The sequence below is a fragment of the Fukomys damarensis genome, unplaced genomic scaffold (assembly GCF_012274545.1).
Source record: "Fukomys damarensis isolate Sample0158 unplaced genomic scaffold, DMR_v1.0_HiC HiC_scaffold_3, whole genome shotgun sequence".
In the NCBI taxonomy this organism is placed as follows: Eukaryota; Metazoa; Chordata; class Mammalia; order Rodentia; family Bathyergidae; genus Fukomys; species Fukomys damarensis.
In genome coordinates this window covers 15,460,218-15,475,176 of record NW_022900915.1, presented here as the reverse complement: position 1 = coordinate 15,475,176, position 14,959 = coordinate 15,460,218, and the positions used below count along the sequence as shown (strand labels likewise).

Here is a 14,959-nt window from a genome sequence, read left to right as displayed (position 1 = left end):
CCCCCTCCCCCTTTCTCTCTCCCTCTGTCTGTCTCAAAACCATCAGACATTCATTGAGTACCTTCTGTATTTCCCAGGGTGAGAAGAGTTGTGGAAAACATTTGATGTCCCTGGAATGTCATTTATTTTGGCAGTAAAATATACATGACACAGACATTACCTTTTGTTTGTTTGTTTGATCAAACTTGGGACCTTGTGCTTGCGAGGCAGGCGGCGGAACCACTGAGCTAAATCCCCAGCTCAAACGTTACCATTTTTAAATATGCAATTCAGTGGCTTATGATTCTTTGTTACTGAGGTGAAATTCACATAAAATTAGTCATGTAAAAGTAATCAATTCAGAGGCATTTAAGACATTCACAATATTGTAAACCACTGTGTTTTTAATTCCAAAAACTTTCATCATCACAAAGGGAACACTTTACCAGATAAACAGTTTGTTGCCATTTCCTCCTCTTTCCTGCCGGGTTCCCCACAAATCTATGTTCTCTCTCTATGGATTTGCCTATTCTGGATATTTCATATAACTTGAAGTATACGGTATGTGAACTTTTCTGTCTAAAATTTCCACTTAGCATGCTTTTGTGGTTCCCCTGCATCGTGACATGTATGAATGCCTTAATCCTTTTTACGGATGGAATACTATGGATACATATATCACAGTTTGTTTATGCGGTCCTTTACTGATGGAGGTTTGCACGGTTTCCATCTTTTGGCCCCTGTGGATAGTGCTGCTCTGAATGTGTGTGTACATGTACTTATTTACCTGTTTTCTGGTCTCCAGGGTGTATACTGAGGAGTGGAACTGCTAGGTCATATGCTAATTCTGTGTTTACCTTTTTGAAGAATTCCCACAGTAGAATGTGATGTTTGCCATTCCAATGTTTCCTCCATACCTTGGTTTATCTCTCTACAAAAGAAAAGGAGAGCATTTTTGTAGGGTGAATAAGAGGAACATAATGTAGTAGAGTGGAGAGAAGACACACACTGGGCTACTTTTGAATCCCTGCTCTACCGCTTGCTAATTGCATGTGTATAGGCTCAATTATGAGCCTCTTTGAATCTTAGTTTCCTTATCTGTAGAAATAGAGGTGCCCATTCCACTCCTCCATCTACTCTTCAGTGTATCTGCTCCAGGCTTACTGAAGGCTAGGCGCTGGGGATACTGTGAACAATCATGGAGTTTACAGAATGAGGAAAGGAGAAAAGGGAGGACTCAGGGGTGAACTGTTTTGCAAAAGGAAGAATCCTCTTGTTATGGGCTTAATCACTCTCTTGCATCATAGGTGGACAACGAGTATATCTGTGTAGGCCCACATCTTACTCCTTTCTATGCCAGCATTCAACACAGAGCCTACAGGTCATTTCAGGTTCTGGAGTTGTGAGCAACAGAAATTGACTGGCTCAGTTGAAAGATGATGGAGGAAAGGCTGGGATCGCTTCCAAATCAAAAGAAGAACAAAACTGTCCTCACAGGGTTGCAGAAGTGCCCAGAGGCAGTGACAAAATCCTTAGCCTTATAGCTGAGGCCTTGTAGCTCAGCCTTCTTTGGGCTGTGCCTTAGATGTCTGCTCCAATGCTTTCTCCCACCTCAAAGTGCCCAGTGCCAGGTCCCAATGCCTGCTTGCCCAAGCTCAGAGCACAGGGTATCATGCTGCCTAGTACTTCCATCAGGTTTGTATAATGCCAGGGTTTCCCAGTGCAGGCAGAAGAGGATTGAGCACTCATGATTTTCTTGCCAATAGCAATAAAGTGTCCTGGGCAAGGGTGTCTTGGACAAAGTCATAGTTGGAGTAGAAAGAATAAAACTCTAAGACTGAAAGTGAAAACTGAGTTGGACTGAAAAAGAAGAAAGCAGGCTCCGAGGACAGAGTTGATAACCTAGCTGTAAATCCAACAGGAAACACTATTTCTTCCAAAGTCATTCAAAGCTATGAGATGTTATAAAGGCCCTTCTCTGAGTGACCACTGCAATGTTACTTTTGACAGAAGGCTAAAGTAAGGCCTGGCTATCTTGGTTACTTTTTAAAATTTATTTACTTATTTATTTATTTAGAGACAGGGTCTCACTATGTAGTTGAGACTGACCTGGAACTCACTGTGTAGCCCAGACTGGTCTCCATCTCACAGCGATCCTCCTGCCTCAGCCTCCCAAGTGCTGGGATCACAGGCGTGCACCACCATGCCCAGCCTTGGTTACTTTTCTCATTGCTGAGACAAAATACCTGACATCCAAACTTAAAGGAAGAAAGGTTTATTTAGCTCACAGTTTGTAGAGGTCTGGCCATAGCCAGCTGGCTCCAAGGCAAGATGACATTGCAGAGGAGAAGTAGTCCAAGGCCAGCAGGCAGGAGACCGCAGAACAGCAGCAGCAGCCGGGCTTGTCTTCTTTCTGTTCCTTTCTATTCCATCCCAGCTACAACCCTATTGATTGGTTCTATCCATAGCCAGGATGGGACTTCCATTATCCACACCCTTAATCCACACTCACACTCCCTAATCCAGCTACCTTCAAAACTCCCCACCTATGACTGAATGAGGCTTTGGGGGGCCATCTACATACAATCCATAACATCTGCCTTGACTTTCTCACCTGTTACTGGGGGTAAGCAACGTCTCAACCTCCCCAGCCATCATAACGCTAACATTTCTAGTGAACACCGAGTTTGGTGGTGCACACCTACAATCCCAGCACTCTGGGAGGCTGAGGCAGGAAGATCATAAATTCAGGCTAGCCTAGGCCACTAAGTGACTTAGTGAGATCCTGTCTCAAAAGGAAAAAGGCAGGGGTTGTAGCTAAGTGCAGAGGCCCTAGGTTCAACCCCCAGTACTGGAAAAAAAAGATCCCTAGTTAATCCTGGTTAACCAATCTAGAACTGATTCCTGCTTATCAGACTGAAGGTTTATTCTCGGTAAACTCTCCTGAATAGGCTTGAGAGGAACTGTCGGGAGACAGAATAGCATGCTGTGATTAGCAGCCCAGCCAGGACCATTTTCCCCACAGGAAAATGGAGCATTGTCTCCAGGAAGACGAAAGGGTATTGAGAACCCAGACACAGCAGATTGTTTTGGAGTCAATGCTCGGTTAATGCTAATTATTTTTTGTCATTGTGTGGGCTTTTTTTTTTCTTTTTTCTTTTTTCTTTTTATGAAATAAGAACTTGCTGTGTTGCCCAGACTGGCCTTGAAACTGAAATCCTCCTGCCTTTGCCTCCCAATAGCTGGGATTAGAGGTGTGCACCACCATACCTGGCTCAATGCTAAATATTATTAATGAGGTTATTTTTAGAGACAAATTATAGATAATAATAATGGTGCCTCTTGATTATTTGCAGTGTGCCAGGCACTATATGTCTACCAGCTCACTCAGTTCTTACAGTGACTTCACACCTTCTGTGGGTCTCTATTTTCTAGGACATGCTTTCTGCATGGGGAGAGTCCTCTGACATCCTTCAGACTTCTCCCTCATACCTGTAATGTGGCAAACAATGTTTAAAGGCAAGTTCCCTGATAAATAAGAGCCCTTCTTAGCAAATGCTCTTGGGAAGGGGAGACTCCTGTGTCATGGGATAGACACAGCATCACCTCCTAAACATGCAGAAAGCAGAAGATGGTAGGTTGCTTCTGCCTCTAGGAATAAACTTATCTATTTGCTGGCCTGACAGGCTCCCTAGACCCTTCTCGATCTTCTGGAGGATATGTAAAGTCAAAAGTGGCTATAGATGTTGGACGTGGTGTACACATCTATCATCCCAGCACTCAGGAGGTTGAAGCAGGAGGATCACCACAAGTTCAAGACCAGCTTGGATTATATAGTGAGACCCTGTCTTGAAAAAATAAAAACACAAAAAATATTAAAGATATAAGTGGCTTCAGAGTAGGAGGATTGTAAGTTAGCAACGAGCCTGGGTTGCATAGCCAGGTCTGGGTTACATGGCTTGGACTTCATAGTGAGACACTACCTCAGAAAAAGAAAAAAAAAAAAGGTTGGGGGCTCATCACACCCTGCTCTAGTGCCACCAATGACTTAGAAGCCATTTCATTGTGACTAGGGTCTATGCTGAGAACTCTGCATGTGTCATCTCATTCAACAGAGGAGGAACCTGAGGCCTGAGGCCCTGGCCCAGGTGATGACAATGTTCAGGTCCAGAGGCTGCCTAGAGGTTATGTGCTGAGCCTCAGGCTACCTTGCTTGGCTGACCTGGGACTCTTGGTCCATGCAGCCTGCTCACCATGTTTATGTGTTTGCTCCTGTACTTGTTCATATGTAAATATATTTTGGTGAATTATCACACAAATCATAATTTGCAGAGGACCTGGCCCAGTAGGCTGTCATTATTACTAGGCTCACAAATGGACGGGTTTCTGACAATTAGGCCAAACAAATCCTATTTTCTCTGCCACTTTAGCTTAGCGCTCGGTGCACAGCTGTGTAGTTTGCCAGAGCTCCTAAAGGTTCTCCATCTTTCCAGTGAACTCCATCCTCCAGACTTCCTCACAGCCGTAATGCAGCAAACAATGCTTAAAGGCAAGTTCCCTGATAAATAAGAGCCCTTCTTAGCAAATGCTCTTGGGAAGGGAAGACTCCTGTGTCATGGGATAGACACAGCATCACCTCCTAAATTTCTGTTCATAATCTCAAGAATCCTCCTCAGGATCCTTGGAGGAGAAGTGGAAGGGAGTCCCTGCACCTGGGCTCTCAGGCTGAGGAAAGCCCCAGGGAGCCTCTCGCCAGTCACCAGCGTGGTCCAAAGTGTGGGCTCTTCCACTGGCATCTCCTTCCTCATGGGCGGTGGGGGAAATGCAGGTTCCTGGGCCATTCCAGGCCTACTGAGGCCGAGTCTCTGTGCATCTCCATGGCCCTACATTTGGCACATTTCCAAAGCTGTGCTCTTATTCTAACATCAAGGAGAGGGAGACTGAGGCAGGGCTGCGGTCACTCCTAGGGGAGAAATGTACTTTAAAAGTGCGTTGCCTGATGGCTCCCACACGTCTTCCCTGCCTGATTGCCAGGTCCTCACTGGGCCTCATTCCCACCAACTTCCTCGGTGCACCTCAGTGTTCTAAGACTCCCCCTATGGAAGATGACGTGATGGGAGCAGGCACTCCCCCAAGGCTGTAGAATGTGCAAAGACCCATTACCTCTATGGAGCTCCGAGATGCAGATTCATAGGAATCAGTTTGTGTTTGCGTTTGAGGCACTGGTATTTTGTCCCTAATTTAATATGGCCTGGATTGAGAGAACGGTAATCTGTCTGTTTTCTCTCCTTGCCTGACCTTCCCTTCCCTTTTTCCTGAGTTTGTTTACTTCTTGTCTCTAGCTGCTTCTGCAGACTTCATTTATCAGTCTGGCCTGCCTGAAGTGCCCTTCCAAGATGCCATTCCCGCCATGTGGGGAGAGGACAGCAAAGGAGACAGGACCTATGGCTGTGCCTGGCTTAGGTGGGGAATTACTCTAGTGCCTGTGGGAAGACAGGAATAAATGTATGTAGAGCAACTTGCTACAGCTCAACAACACCAAGTAAACAGCCTGATTTTAAAAGCAGCAAGAGACTCAAAACATTTCTCCACATAAGATATGGGTTTGGCCAGCAAATACATGGAAAAATGTTCAATATCACTAAATCTTAGGGAGGTGCAAGTCAAAACTGCAATGAGATGGGCTCGTTCTGAAGGTTATTCTCAAACAGAAGACAAGTGTGGTCAAAGATGTGGGGAAATTGGCCTCTTTTTCCACACTGTTGGTAGAAATCTAACATGATATAGCCACTATGATAGTTCCTTTAAAAAGTAGAATTCAGGCTGGGGATATAGCTAAGTTGTAGTAGAGCAGTTGCCTAGCATATGTAAGACCCTGGGTTTAATCCTTAGCACTGCAAACAATAAACAAACATACATAAAAGAACTTTATTTAAAAAAATGCTGGGTGCACATACCTATAATCCCAGCACTCTGGGAGGCTGAGGCAGGAGGATCACAGATCTGAGCCCTGCTGGACCAAAGTAGCAATTTAGTGAGATACCAAATACGTGCCTCACCTCATGGCTTTGCTCAATATAACACCCTTGAAAAGTGGGGTCAATAGTCAAAACACTTTCCAGGCCCGCCTCTGTCTCTCGGAGAAGGGAACTACCATTCTCTCCATAAATTCTGCCTACACTTAATCTTCGTTTCTCCTAGAATTCATTCTTTGATTTTTAGAGAACATGAACTCAGCGTGTTGGACATCTAGCAGGTTGGGAGTTATAATATTTCTCATATTATTTGGAGGTCCACATATTGTATGCCATAATTAATATTATTATTTGTGTAATGTTTTTCTTTAAAGTCATCTTTTAAATTGAAACATTATTCTAATGAATTGGAATATGGATTTTATGTTTCATTACACATCATATTTATATACATACAGTTTAAAATAAGTACCTATGGGCCGGGGATTTAGCTCAGTGGTTTGGTGGCCTGCCTTGGAAGTGCAAGGACCTGAGTTCAATCCCTGGTACCCCCCCAAAAAATAATAATAAAATAAGTACCTAACTATTAAAAAAATTATGTTGACCATGGTGGCATATTTCTGTAACTGCTCTGGAAGCTGAGATAGGAGAATTGCAAGTTCAAGGCAAGCCTGGAAATTTAGCAAGACTTTTCTTCAAAGTAAAATTTAAAAAGGACTGAGGCTGTAGCTCTGGAATAGAGTGCTTGCCTGGTATGCACGAGGCTCTGGGTTCATTTCTCATTACTGCCAATAAATTTTTAAAAATGAATTGTACCACTAAAAATGAATAATTGTACCACTAAAATCATCTGGTATGTGCGCCCCAGTGTTCAGAGTAGACTTATATTAGTGTACTCTCAGGACTGGCTGGCTGGTTGTGTGGCGGGGGCGGCTTCTTGGCCAGTGAATATGGGGTCTTACCTACCTATTTTCTGCACAGAGTATTTGCTTCAACACTGTGCCAACAGTTCTAAAGCAATGTGTGCAAACCTTAAAAATCCCTTTGCGTCCCTATTTGCATCAAAGTATCCTCCCTAAATTTCTGTTATTCCTTCTTTTATTGGAGCTGGTTTCACCCTGCTCTATCACACTCTGGGGCGAGTCTGACTTGCAGGCAAATCAGCTGACTTGAGAGATTGCCCTTGAAGTACTGAACTGTGTCCTGGGTCCCACAAAGGGCTGGTCAGCTGATCTGAGTGCGCCATAAGCTGCTTTTATGCTTCCCTTGCCCACGTCCTGGTGCTGGGAATCAATGAACCCAGGACCTCATGCATGTTAGGTAAGCCCTGTACAGCTGAGCTAGATCACTGGCCCTCTTCAATCTTTGTCAAAAGTTGTGCTTTTAAAATGTTTTTATTCATTTTGTTGAGGTTTACCTTCTAGTCTTAAAAATATATCTATATCTTGATTAGTTTTTATTTAAGACTCAGTCACAAAACACCACAGGGATCATGACATAGTCCTGTGCAAATCAGTACAGTAGCCCCCAGCCACATGCACCTATTGAGCAATTGAGGTGTGGCCTGTTTCAGGGAAAGGGTAAGTATAAAAATATACCTTTGAGGGCTAGGGCTTTAGCTCGGTGGCATTGTGCCTGCCGCACAAGCACAAGGTCCTGAGTTCGATCCCTAGTGCCACACACACGCAAATACACCTTTGACAATTTAGTACCAGAAAACATAGACCATTGATATTTTTTCACTCTTGACTAAGGTCCAAGTGACAATATTTTTATATATTACATTAAATAAAAAATCATTAAAATTAATATCACTAGATTTAAAAACATCTTTTAAAATATGGCTAATAGGTAATTTAAAATTGTACATGCACCTTGCACGATAGCTCCTTGGTCAGCACTGATGGAGAACAGTCCCAGAACTCTAGAACTCATGTTTCTTCCTCCTCAGTGCCATCCTCACTAAATCCCCTGATTGCTATCATCCTGAATTCATTTGGCCAAATCTTTATGTAATTAGAATCCTATTGTATGTACTCTTTCATATCAGGCTTTTTTTAATTCACCACTAAATCTGTGAAATTCATCCATAGTGTAGTAGTTTGTCCTTTTTTACTGTTCTGTAGAATTTTATAGTATAAATAAGCAATAGTTTACTTTACCTGCTCTGTTGCTTGCTAACATTCATGGTAGTTCAGTTTCTCATAAAAGTATTGTCAACAAAACTTTATGTATTTTTGTGGATAGACAGTATCAGATGACAATTTTTCAGCTTTATGGTGGTTGTTACAGTTTATATCTAGATGTCCCCTGGTATGGCTTGTGTCTAGATATCCCCCCCAAAACCTTGTAGCCACAGGTGGGGCTTTTCAGAGGTGGAAGGATCTAGAGTGTGTGGTTGATTCATGGTGCAATGTGAAGATTAAGGGTGCTCAGATTAAGGTTGGGTGATTACTAAATCAGTCTACTGAATGGGTGAGCACTGCCCTAATCCTGGTAGCATGGATACAATATAAGGGACAGAAAGAGGCTTGTCTTGTCTTTTGCTTGCTTGCTTTTGCTGTCTTCTGCTTGCCGTGAACTGCTTCTCCTCTGCACTGCTCCTCTGCCCTGCTCCTCTGCCAAGCCTCCCTACCTTGGAGCTAAGCTGGTTATGGACTGAAACCTCTACAAACTGTGAGCTAAACCTTTCCTCCTTTAACTTGTGGGTGCTGGGCATTTTGTCTTGGTGATGAGAAAAGTAACTAATTCATCCCCCAACAGTCTCGTGTGCTTATAGATGGGGCTTTTGGAAGGTGATTGCGTTATGGGTGCTTGCTGTCCGTGGGTGGGCAGGACCTGGTTAAGGGGGCCTGAGGGCGTATCTTTCTTCCTGTCTCCTTCCTTTGCTGTCTGCTTCCTGGCTGCCATGATACTGCCCAGGCCCCTTTACCATGCCACTGACCATTCAAGGGATGAAACTTCTGAAATGTGAGCCAAAATAAACCTCTCCTCCTTTAAGTTGTGGGTGTTGCATATTTTGTCCCAGCAACCAGAAAGTCATTAAGATAATGGTGCAAAAGTGCTATCCATGCAGCAGAAATTGTATTTTGAGTTTGCAACCTTGATCTTTTCCCCCAGGTAATACAATACTCTCATGATTCTGGGCAACAGCAGTGAGTCACAGCTCCCAGCCAGCCACACAAGCATGAGGGCAAATAAACAAACCTCGATAGAATATTTTGTTGCTAAACCATGCTGGTTAGTAGGTTAGGTGTATTCAATGCATTTTCAACTTTTTGTTGTTGCTATTGCAGCACTGGAGATCAAACCCAGGGATATTCTGCCACTGAGCTACGTTCTCAGCCATTTTTCTGTTTAGACGAGGCCTTACTAAGTTGCCCAAACTTGCCTCAAATTTAAAATCCTCCTGCCCCACCTCTTAAATAGCTAAGATTACAGGTGTGAACCACTGAACCCAATTCAACTTGCACTATTTTCAATTTACAGTAGGTTTATAGGGATTGGCCCTATTGTAAGTTAAGGGTCTTCTATACATAAACACTGTTTTCTCTTGATATGTATTTGGGAAAAGAATTTCTGGGTCATAGGGTAAATCTATGTTTCAGTTTAGCCATGATGCCAAATGGTTTTTTCAAAGTAGTTGTAACAGTATATACTCCATTTGCCATGGATAAGAATCCTTGATTCTGCAACACTTGTGATTGTCAGTCTTTTTGATATGTAGCCAGTTTAGTAAGATGACAGTCTAACTTTCATTTGAAACTAATTCTTACCATTATCTTTTTTGCACAGTACAGACACCCACCTAGAAGATACATATTGGCAAAAACAAGATAAAAATAATAATTATCTCAAGTCAACCTCTATTAGCACTTGATATATTCAGTTGCACATTTATTAGTGTGTATAGTGATAAAGATGCCATCATAGTATTTTTTATTAATTTGCCATGACCATCTTCCATGTCTATGAATAGTCATTGATAGCAGATTTTAACAGCTGAATAATATTCTGTTGTAAGGCTTTGCTATAATTTAATCAATTTCCTTGCTCTTGAGGTAATCAAAATTTTCACTATTGTAAATAATGTTATAATGAGTATCCTTGCTATTAAATCTTTCTCATGTTCTTAAAATTTTCCATTGGTAGTTTCTTATTAAAAATCTGGTTTGCGACTAGGCATAATGGTACATGCCTGTAATTCCAGCACTCTGGGAGGCTGAGGCAGGAGGATCACAAGTTCAAGTCCAGCCTGGAAAACTTAATGAGATCCTGTCTGAAAATAAAAAAGGGTAGGAAATGTAGCTCAGTATGAAAGCCCTAGGTTAAATCCCCAGTACTGCCAGCAACAAAAAAAGCTGGTTTGCATCTAGAGCACAGGGTTTTTTCTTCCTGCATCTAAAGTGCAGGAGGCTCAGATCTCCTAAGATTCAGTAGTTGATAATACAAAAGCACAGGATTTGCTTTTCTGGGGTTCTGAGGGGAGTGTATATGGGCTTCCCAAAGAGGGGACACCTGAACTAAGAAAAGGAAATGTGGATTGAGAGTGGGGAAAGAAAAACCAGACAATTAAAAGTCTAGAGTGGTCTCTCAATTGTGGTCTATTAAAACAGATCAGGAAATAACGCCACTGTGACTTGGCTGCTGTTGGTTCTGACAGTCCATGTTCCCAACATCTCCCGTTGGTCTCCATCTACTTATATGGGAAGTTTTCCCCTGAGAAGGAGAAGAAATATCTAGAAATGGATGGAAGGACCCCTCTCACCCATTTGGACTGGACTTAAACAAGCTATAAAAAGAGGGACCATAGCAAGAAGCTGATGGAACAATTCAGGATGGATTCTCCAAGATTCGGAGCAAGGCGGAGCTGTTCAAGGATCCAGGTAACCTGGTGTAGCTTGGAAGGAGCTGGCCCTGCAGGACATGCTCTACCCTGAGCTGGGCACCTATAGGAAAGAGATTTATTTAGCTCACAGTTTTGGAGGTTGGAAGTCCAAGACTGGGTGGCCCCATCTGTTCTAGGACCCCGGCTCTGTCATAACATGTTGGAGAAATAGAAAGGAACCCAGCTACATGCAGAAGAGATGTGGAATGGCCTCATGGTATAGCAACCTGCTCTTACAGGATTAACTCACTACTTGAGACAGTATTAATTTCTTCCCAGGGTGATGCCCCCATGAGCTAATTATCTTGCACTGGGCCTCATCTGTTAAAGGTTCTGCCATCTCTCAACGTTGCTACACTGTGGAACAAGCTTCCAGCACATGAGCCATTGAAGGTCAACCACATCCAAAACAATGCAGGCTGAATCTTCTTCTACCTTGTAGATAAGGATAACACTCTGGGATAGAATGTCAGAGATATTATCCTAATACAGTAACAGTGAGCCACAACTGAGTGTTAAGCACTTGAAACATGACTAGTGTGATTGAGGAACTGAATTAATTAATTGAATAATTGTTTCTTCCTTGTTTAAATGCTGAGGATTAAACACAGCATCTTGTGCATGCTACATACTAGACAACAACCCCAGCCATTTTATTCACTTATCCCATTACAAAACCAACATAATTACAGGAATTAGCATGTATCTTTCTATAATAACTCTAAATGTAAGTGGTCTTAATTTACCAATTAAAAAATACAGACTTACAGACTGGAATCAAAACAAGGCCCCTAGGCCTGGGGATTTAACTCAGTGGTTCCACCGCCTGTCTTGCAGTGCAAGGTCCCAGGTTTGATCCCCAGTACAAAAAAAAAAAAAAAAAAAAAAAAAAAAAAAAAAACCAAGACCCAGCTCTGCTGCTTGCAAGAAACAAACCTCACTAGCAAAAAGGCATATAGACAAAGTGAGAAGAGAAAAAATATTCCATGCACTGTATGGATATTTCCCACAAGACTGCCTGAGTGTTCTCATAGCAGTTTTCTCTTCTTTAAGAAAGATCAAGAAGCAAGGTGCAGGCCTTTTATGACCTAGTCTCTGAAGTTTAACTTCGTAGGCTGGAGGTAACCCTCAGTGGTAAAGTGCTTGCCTAGCAAGGCCCTGAGTTCGATCTGCAGAGATACTATAAAGAAATAAAAGAAAAAAAAGGAGTCATATGTTATCACCTATATATCCATTATATATATTTTTACATAGAAATGGGGCATTTATTACATTTTATTAATTAGAAGTTACTAATTCATTTTGCTCTGGTTTAGAGTGAGAGATGGATGCAATTCTACCTTTTGAAGGGAGGAATGTCATATAATTTTTACATATATTAAAACAACAGCAACAACCAAATATATATTCTGAAGTATGTACATCTATAAAACATTGTATCAGTCAATAAATCTTATTGTAGTACTGATTAATCATGGTAGAAATAAACAAAAGAACAACATTTACATCAGAATAAATCTCAGGTATTTGCAACATTTAAATGTTCAAAAGTAGTGGAAGAAATTCACATTTTAAAAAATTGCAGTAGAAAAGGATATTGAATTTTCAAATGGCACAAACAGCTCATGGAGAATGAACTGCAGTATCATCTTGACACCAAAGATTAGGCAACACCAAAGAAAAAACTGACAGATATGATTATAAATAAAAGATACTTTGGAAGCCAAGGATCTAGCTCAGTACATGCCCACCTTGCAAGCACAAGGTCCTGAGTTTGATGCCTGGTACCAAAAAAAAAAAAAAGAAAGAAAGAAAAAAGAACTAAGCCCTTGAATTAAGATCTCTTACAATTTCTTGCAAAAAATGGGAAGAGGACCAAGAGATGGTAGAAGGGGGAGACAGGGAAGATGAAGGGGACATTAAAAAATTAAGATAGGTATGTGTTCTGACTCCCCATGGTGAATGTTATCATTAGATATTGCAAAATGTACTAACAAAAATTTTAAAATGTTTTTGCAAGAGAGAGAGACTCCAAAATATGTCCCCAGCAGGTGCCCGTTCCAGGGTGTGTAGACAGTGCAGTGTGCCGTCTGGACCGTCTCTGTGCTGCCCACAGAACCTTACACGTTGTCAGCACCCAGGCAGAATCTGTCAATTTCAGCTCTTGAGCCCATTTCCAAAAATGCCTGCAGCTCTCTGTATGGCTCGCCTTCAAGAACTCTTCTTCCTCTGAGAGCGCCTCATGAAAATACTTCCTGTGCAGGCTGTGACTCACAGTGGGATTCTGGTCCCCGCTGTGCTAGTTTCAGCAAGCCCTCCCCAAGGCATAGACAGTGCTTCTGCAATGCCCAAAGAGGAAATTAAACCTGGAAAGTCTGTGTGTTCATTCAGCACCTCATTCTGAGGCCTGCAGGAGGCACCCAGAGCTGTGATTTTTCTCTGAGTTTGTTCTAATGAGGGAGGGGCAGGGTGGAGGGCTGGAAAGCTGATACAGTGCTGTCTTGGCCGCCTGTCGTCCTCATGACCCGGCAAGTCCCTTGCAGCTCTGGGGCTCAAATTCTCCTGCAAATCAAGCAGGAGAGCAAGGTGGTCCCCATGGGCTCCTCCAGCTCTGCCATACTGGGATTCTTCTCATTTCTTCTTTTTAATGTGTAGGATCAAGTATCTGGTGAACCTTATTTGAAAAGTGTTTTGAAGCCCCTTAAGAGCCCTTCTCAGATTTTGCAGCCCACAGAGAGTAAAGAAAGTGCTTCTAATTGCTGAAGCTATTCCTCCATTTTCTAAAACAGATTATGCTGCACTCATTTGGAAAAAGTACAATTGCGCAGAGAGAAATGAAGGAGGCAGTCGTCGGGTTAAGTGATGGGTCTGCCCTGGTCTCCGGGTGTTGCCCTATAATTTGAAAAGTGCCTGTTGGGTTTCCAGGTTCTCAGTATCCTCTGTCTCCCCAGGGAAGCTATATGGAGCAGGGCTGGCTACAGACACTGAGAGCAGAATTTAAGGAGTTGATTTCAGGCCCCTCCTTTCCCAAAATGTCCTTTAACCTGACTGAGGCTCCTGACACCTGTGCTTCCTTGAAGTAAGGCCTTGGGAGCAATTATGTTTGGTTGCCCAACATGACCTTCCCCTCACCTACCCACACAGATCCATTCTCCTGATCTGGCCACAGATATGTGTATGGGAGGGAGCCAGTGAGGGGAGGCATTCGACCTGATTTTCCTGGGCACTTGAGGGGTCCAGGCACAGCTGTGAGGTACACAGTGCCAGGAGGGAGAGGCCCTGTTCCTGGAGCTGCGGAGCTGCGAGTGATTCTGAGACTTCTGCCAGATGTCGTTCTCACACACGGGACAAAACGCAGAGTGAGGACAGGCGAGGCAGTGGGAAGGAGGTTTGAGTTGGTGCAGAAATCCTCGTTTCTGTAACTCCCCCGTCGGAGTCCATAAGCCACCTTATTGCCTTCCCAGCTACAAAGTAAGCAAATCCTTTTTTTCTTTTTTCACTCACACCGTTTGAACTTAGGAGCATTTCAGTTCGTGTATTCTTGTATTTCTGTAGGAAGCTCTTCTTAAATTGTGAGTATGTTACCCAAAAGGACTGGTGCATGGAACCAGTAATGCTGAGTAGGTTTTTGCATTAGCTCTTACTGTTACATAGAACAGATAAGTTTGACAGGAAAAATAAAGTAAGGTATTAGGGAAGGGGGGAACCCTTTTGTACATGGGTAGTTGGAATGTAAAGTGGTATAGCTACTGTGGAAAACAGTCCCACAGCTCCTCAAAAATTACATATTGCTCGATGATCCAGCAATTCCGGTGCTTAGATATGTACCCAAGAAGATTGAAAATATGCTCGTACAAAACCCTGAACCTGAGCATTGTTATTTATAATAACCAAGAAGTAGAAATAACCTAGCTGTCTAACAATTGATGAATGAATAAACAAACTATGGTAAACCCATACAATGAAATATTATTCAGCAATAAGGAGTGAAATACAGATCCATGCCACAAGACTGATGATCTTTGCCAGTACTAAGCAAAAGGAACCAGTCAGCCAAGAGGGGTAATATATTCCCTGATCAAATCTGTGGAAACAGAAAAATTACTGGTTGCTAGGG

At 42.6% G+C, this 14,959-nt stretch overlaps 1 protein-coding gene across 2 annotated transcripts in view; it reads left to right on the top strand.

Moving 5' to 3' along the window:
* The window catches only part of Ndfip1 (Nedd4 family interacting protein 1), a 104,782-nt gene that overhangs the window by 576 nt on the left and 89,247 nt on the right, over positions 1 to 14,959 (top strand). The window contains exon 1 of one of the 2 annotated variants that reach the window (XM_033766943.1): positions 10,778 to 10,840. The exons of the other annotated variant lie outside the window; for it this stretch is intronic. Within the exon in view, the coding sequence (XP_033622834.1) occupies positions 10,778 to 10,840 (63 nt within the window). Of the gene's footprint in view, positions 1 to 10,777; positions 10,841 to 14,959 lie in introns of those variants that run through there. 2 annotated transcript variants of the gene reach the window in all.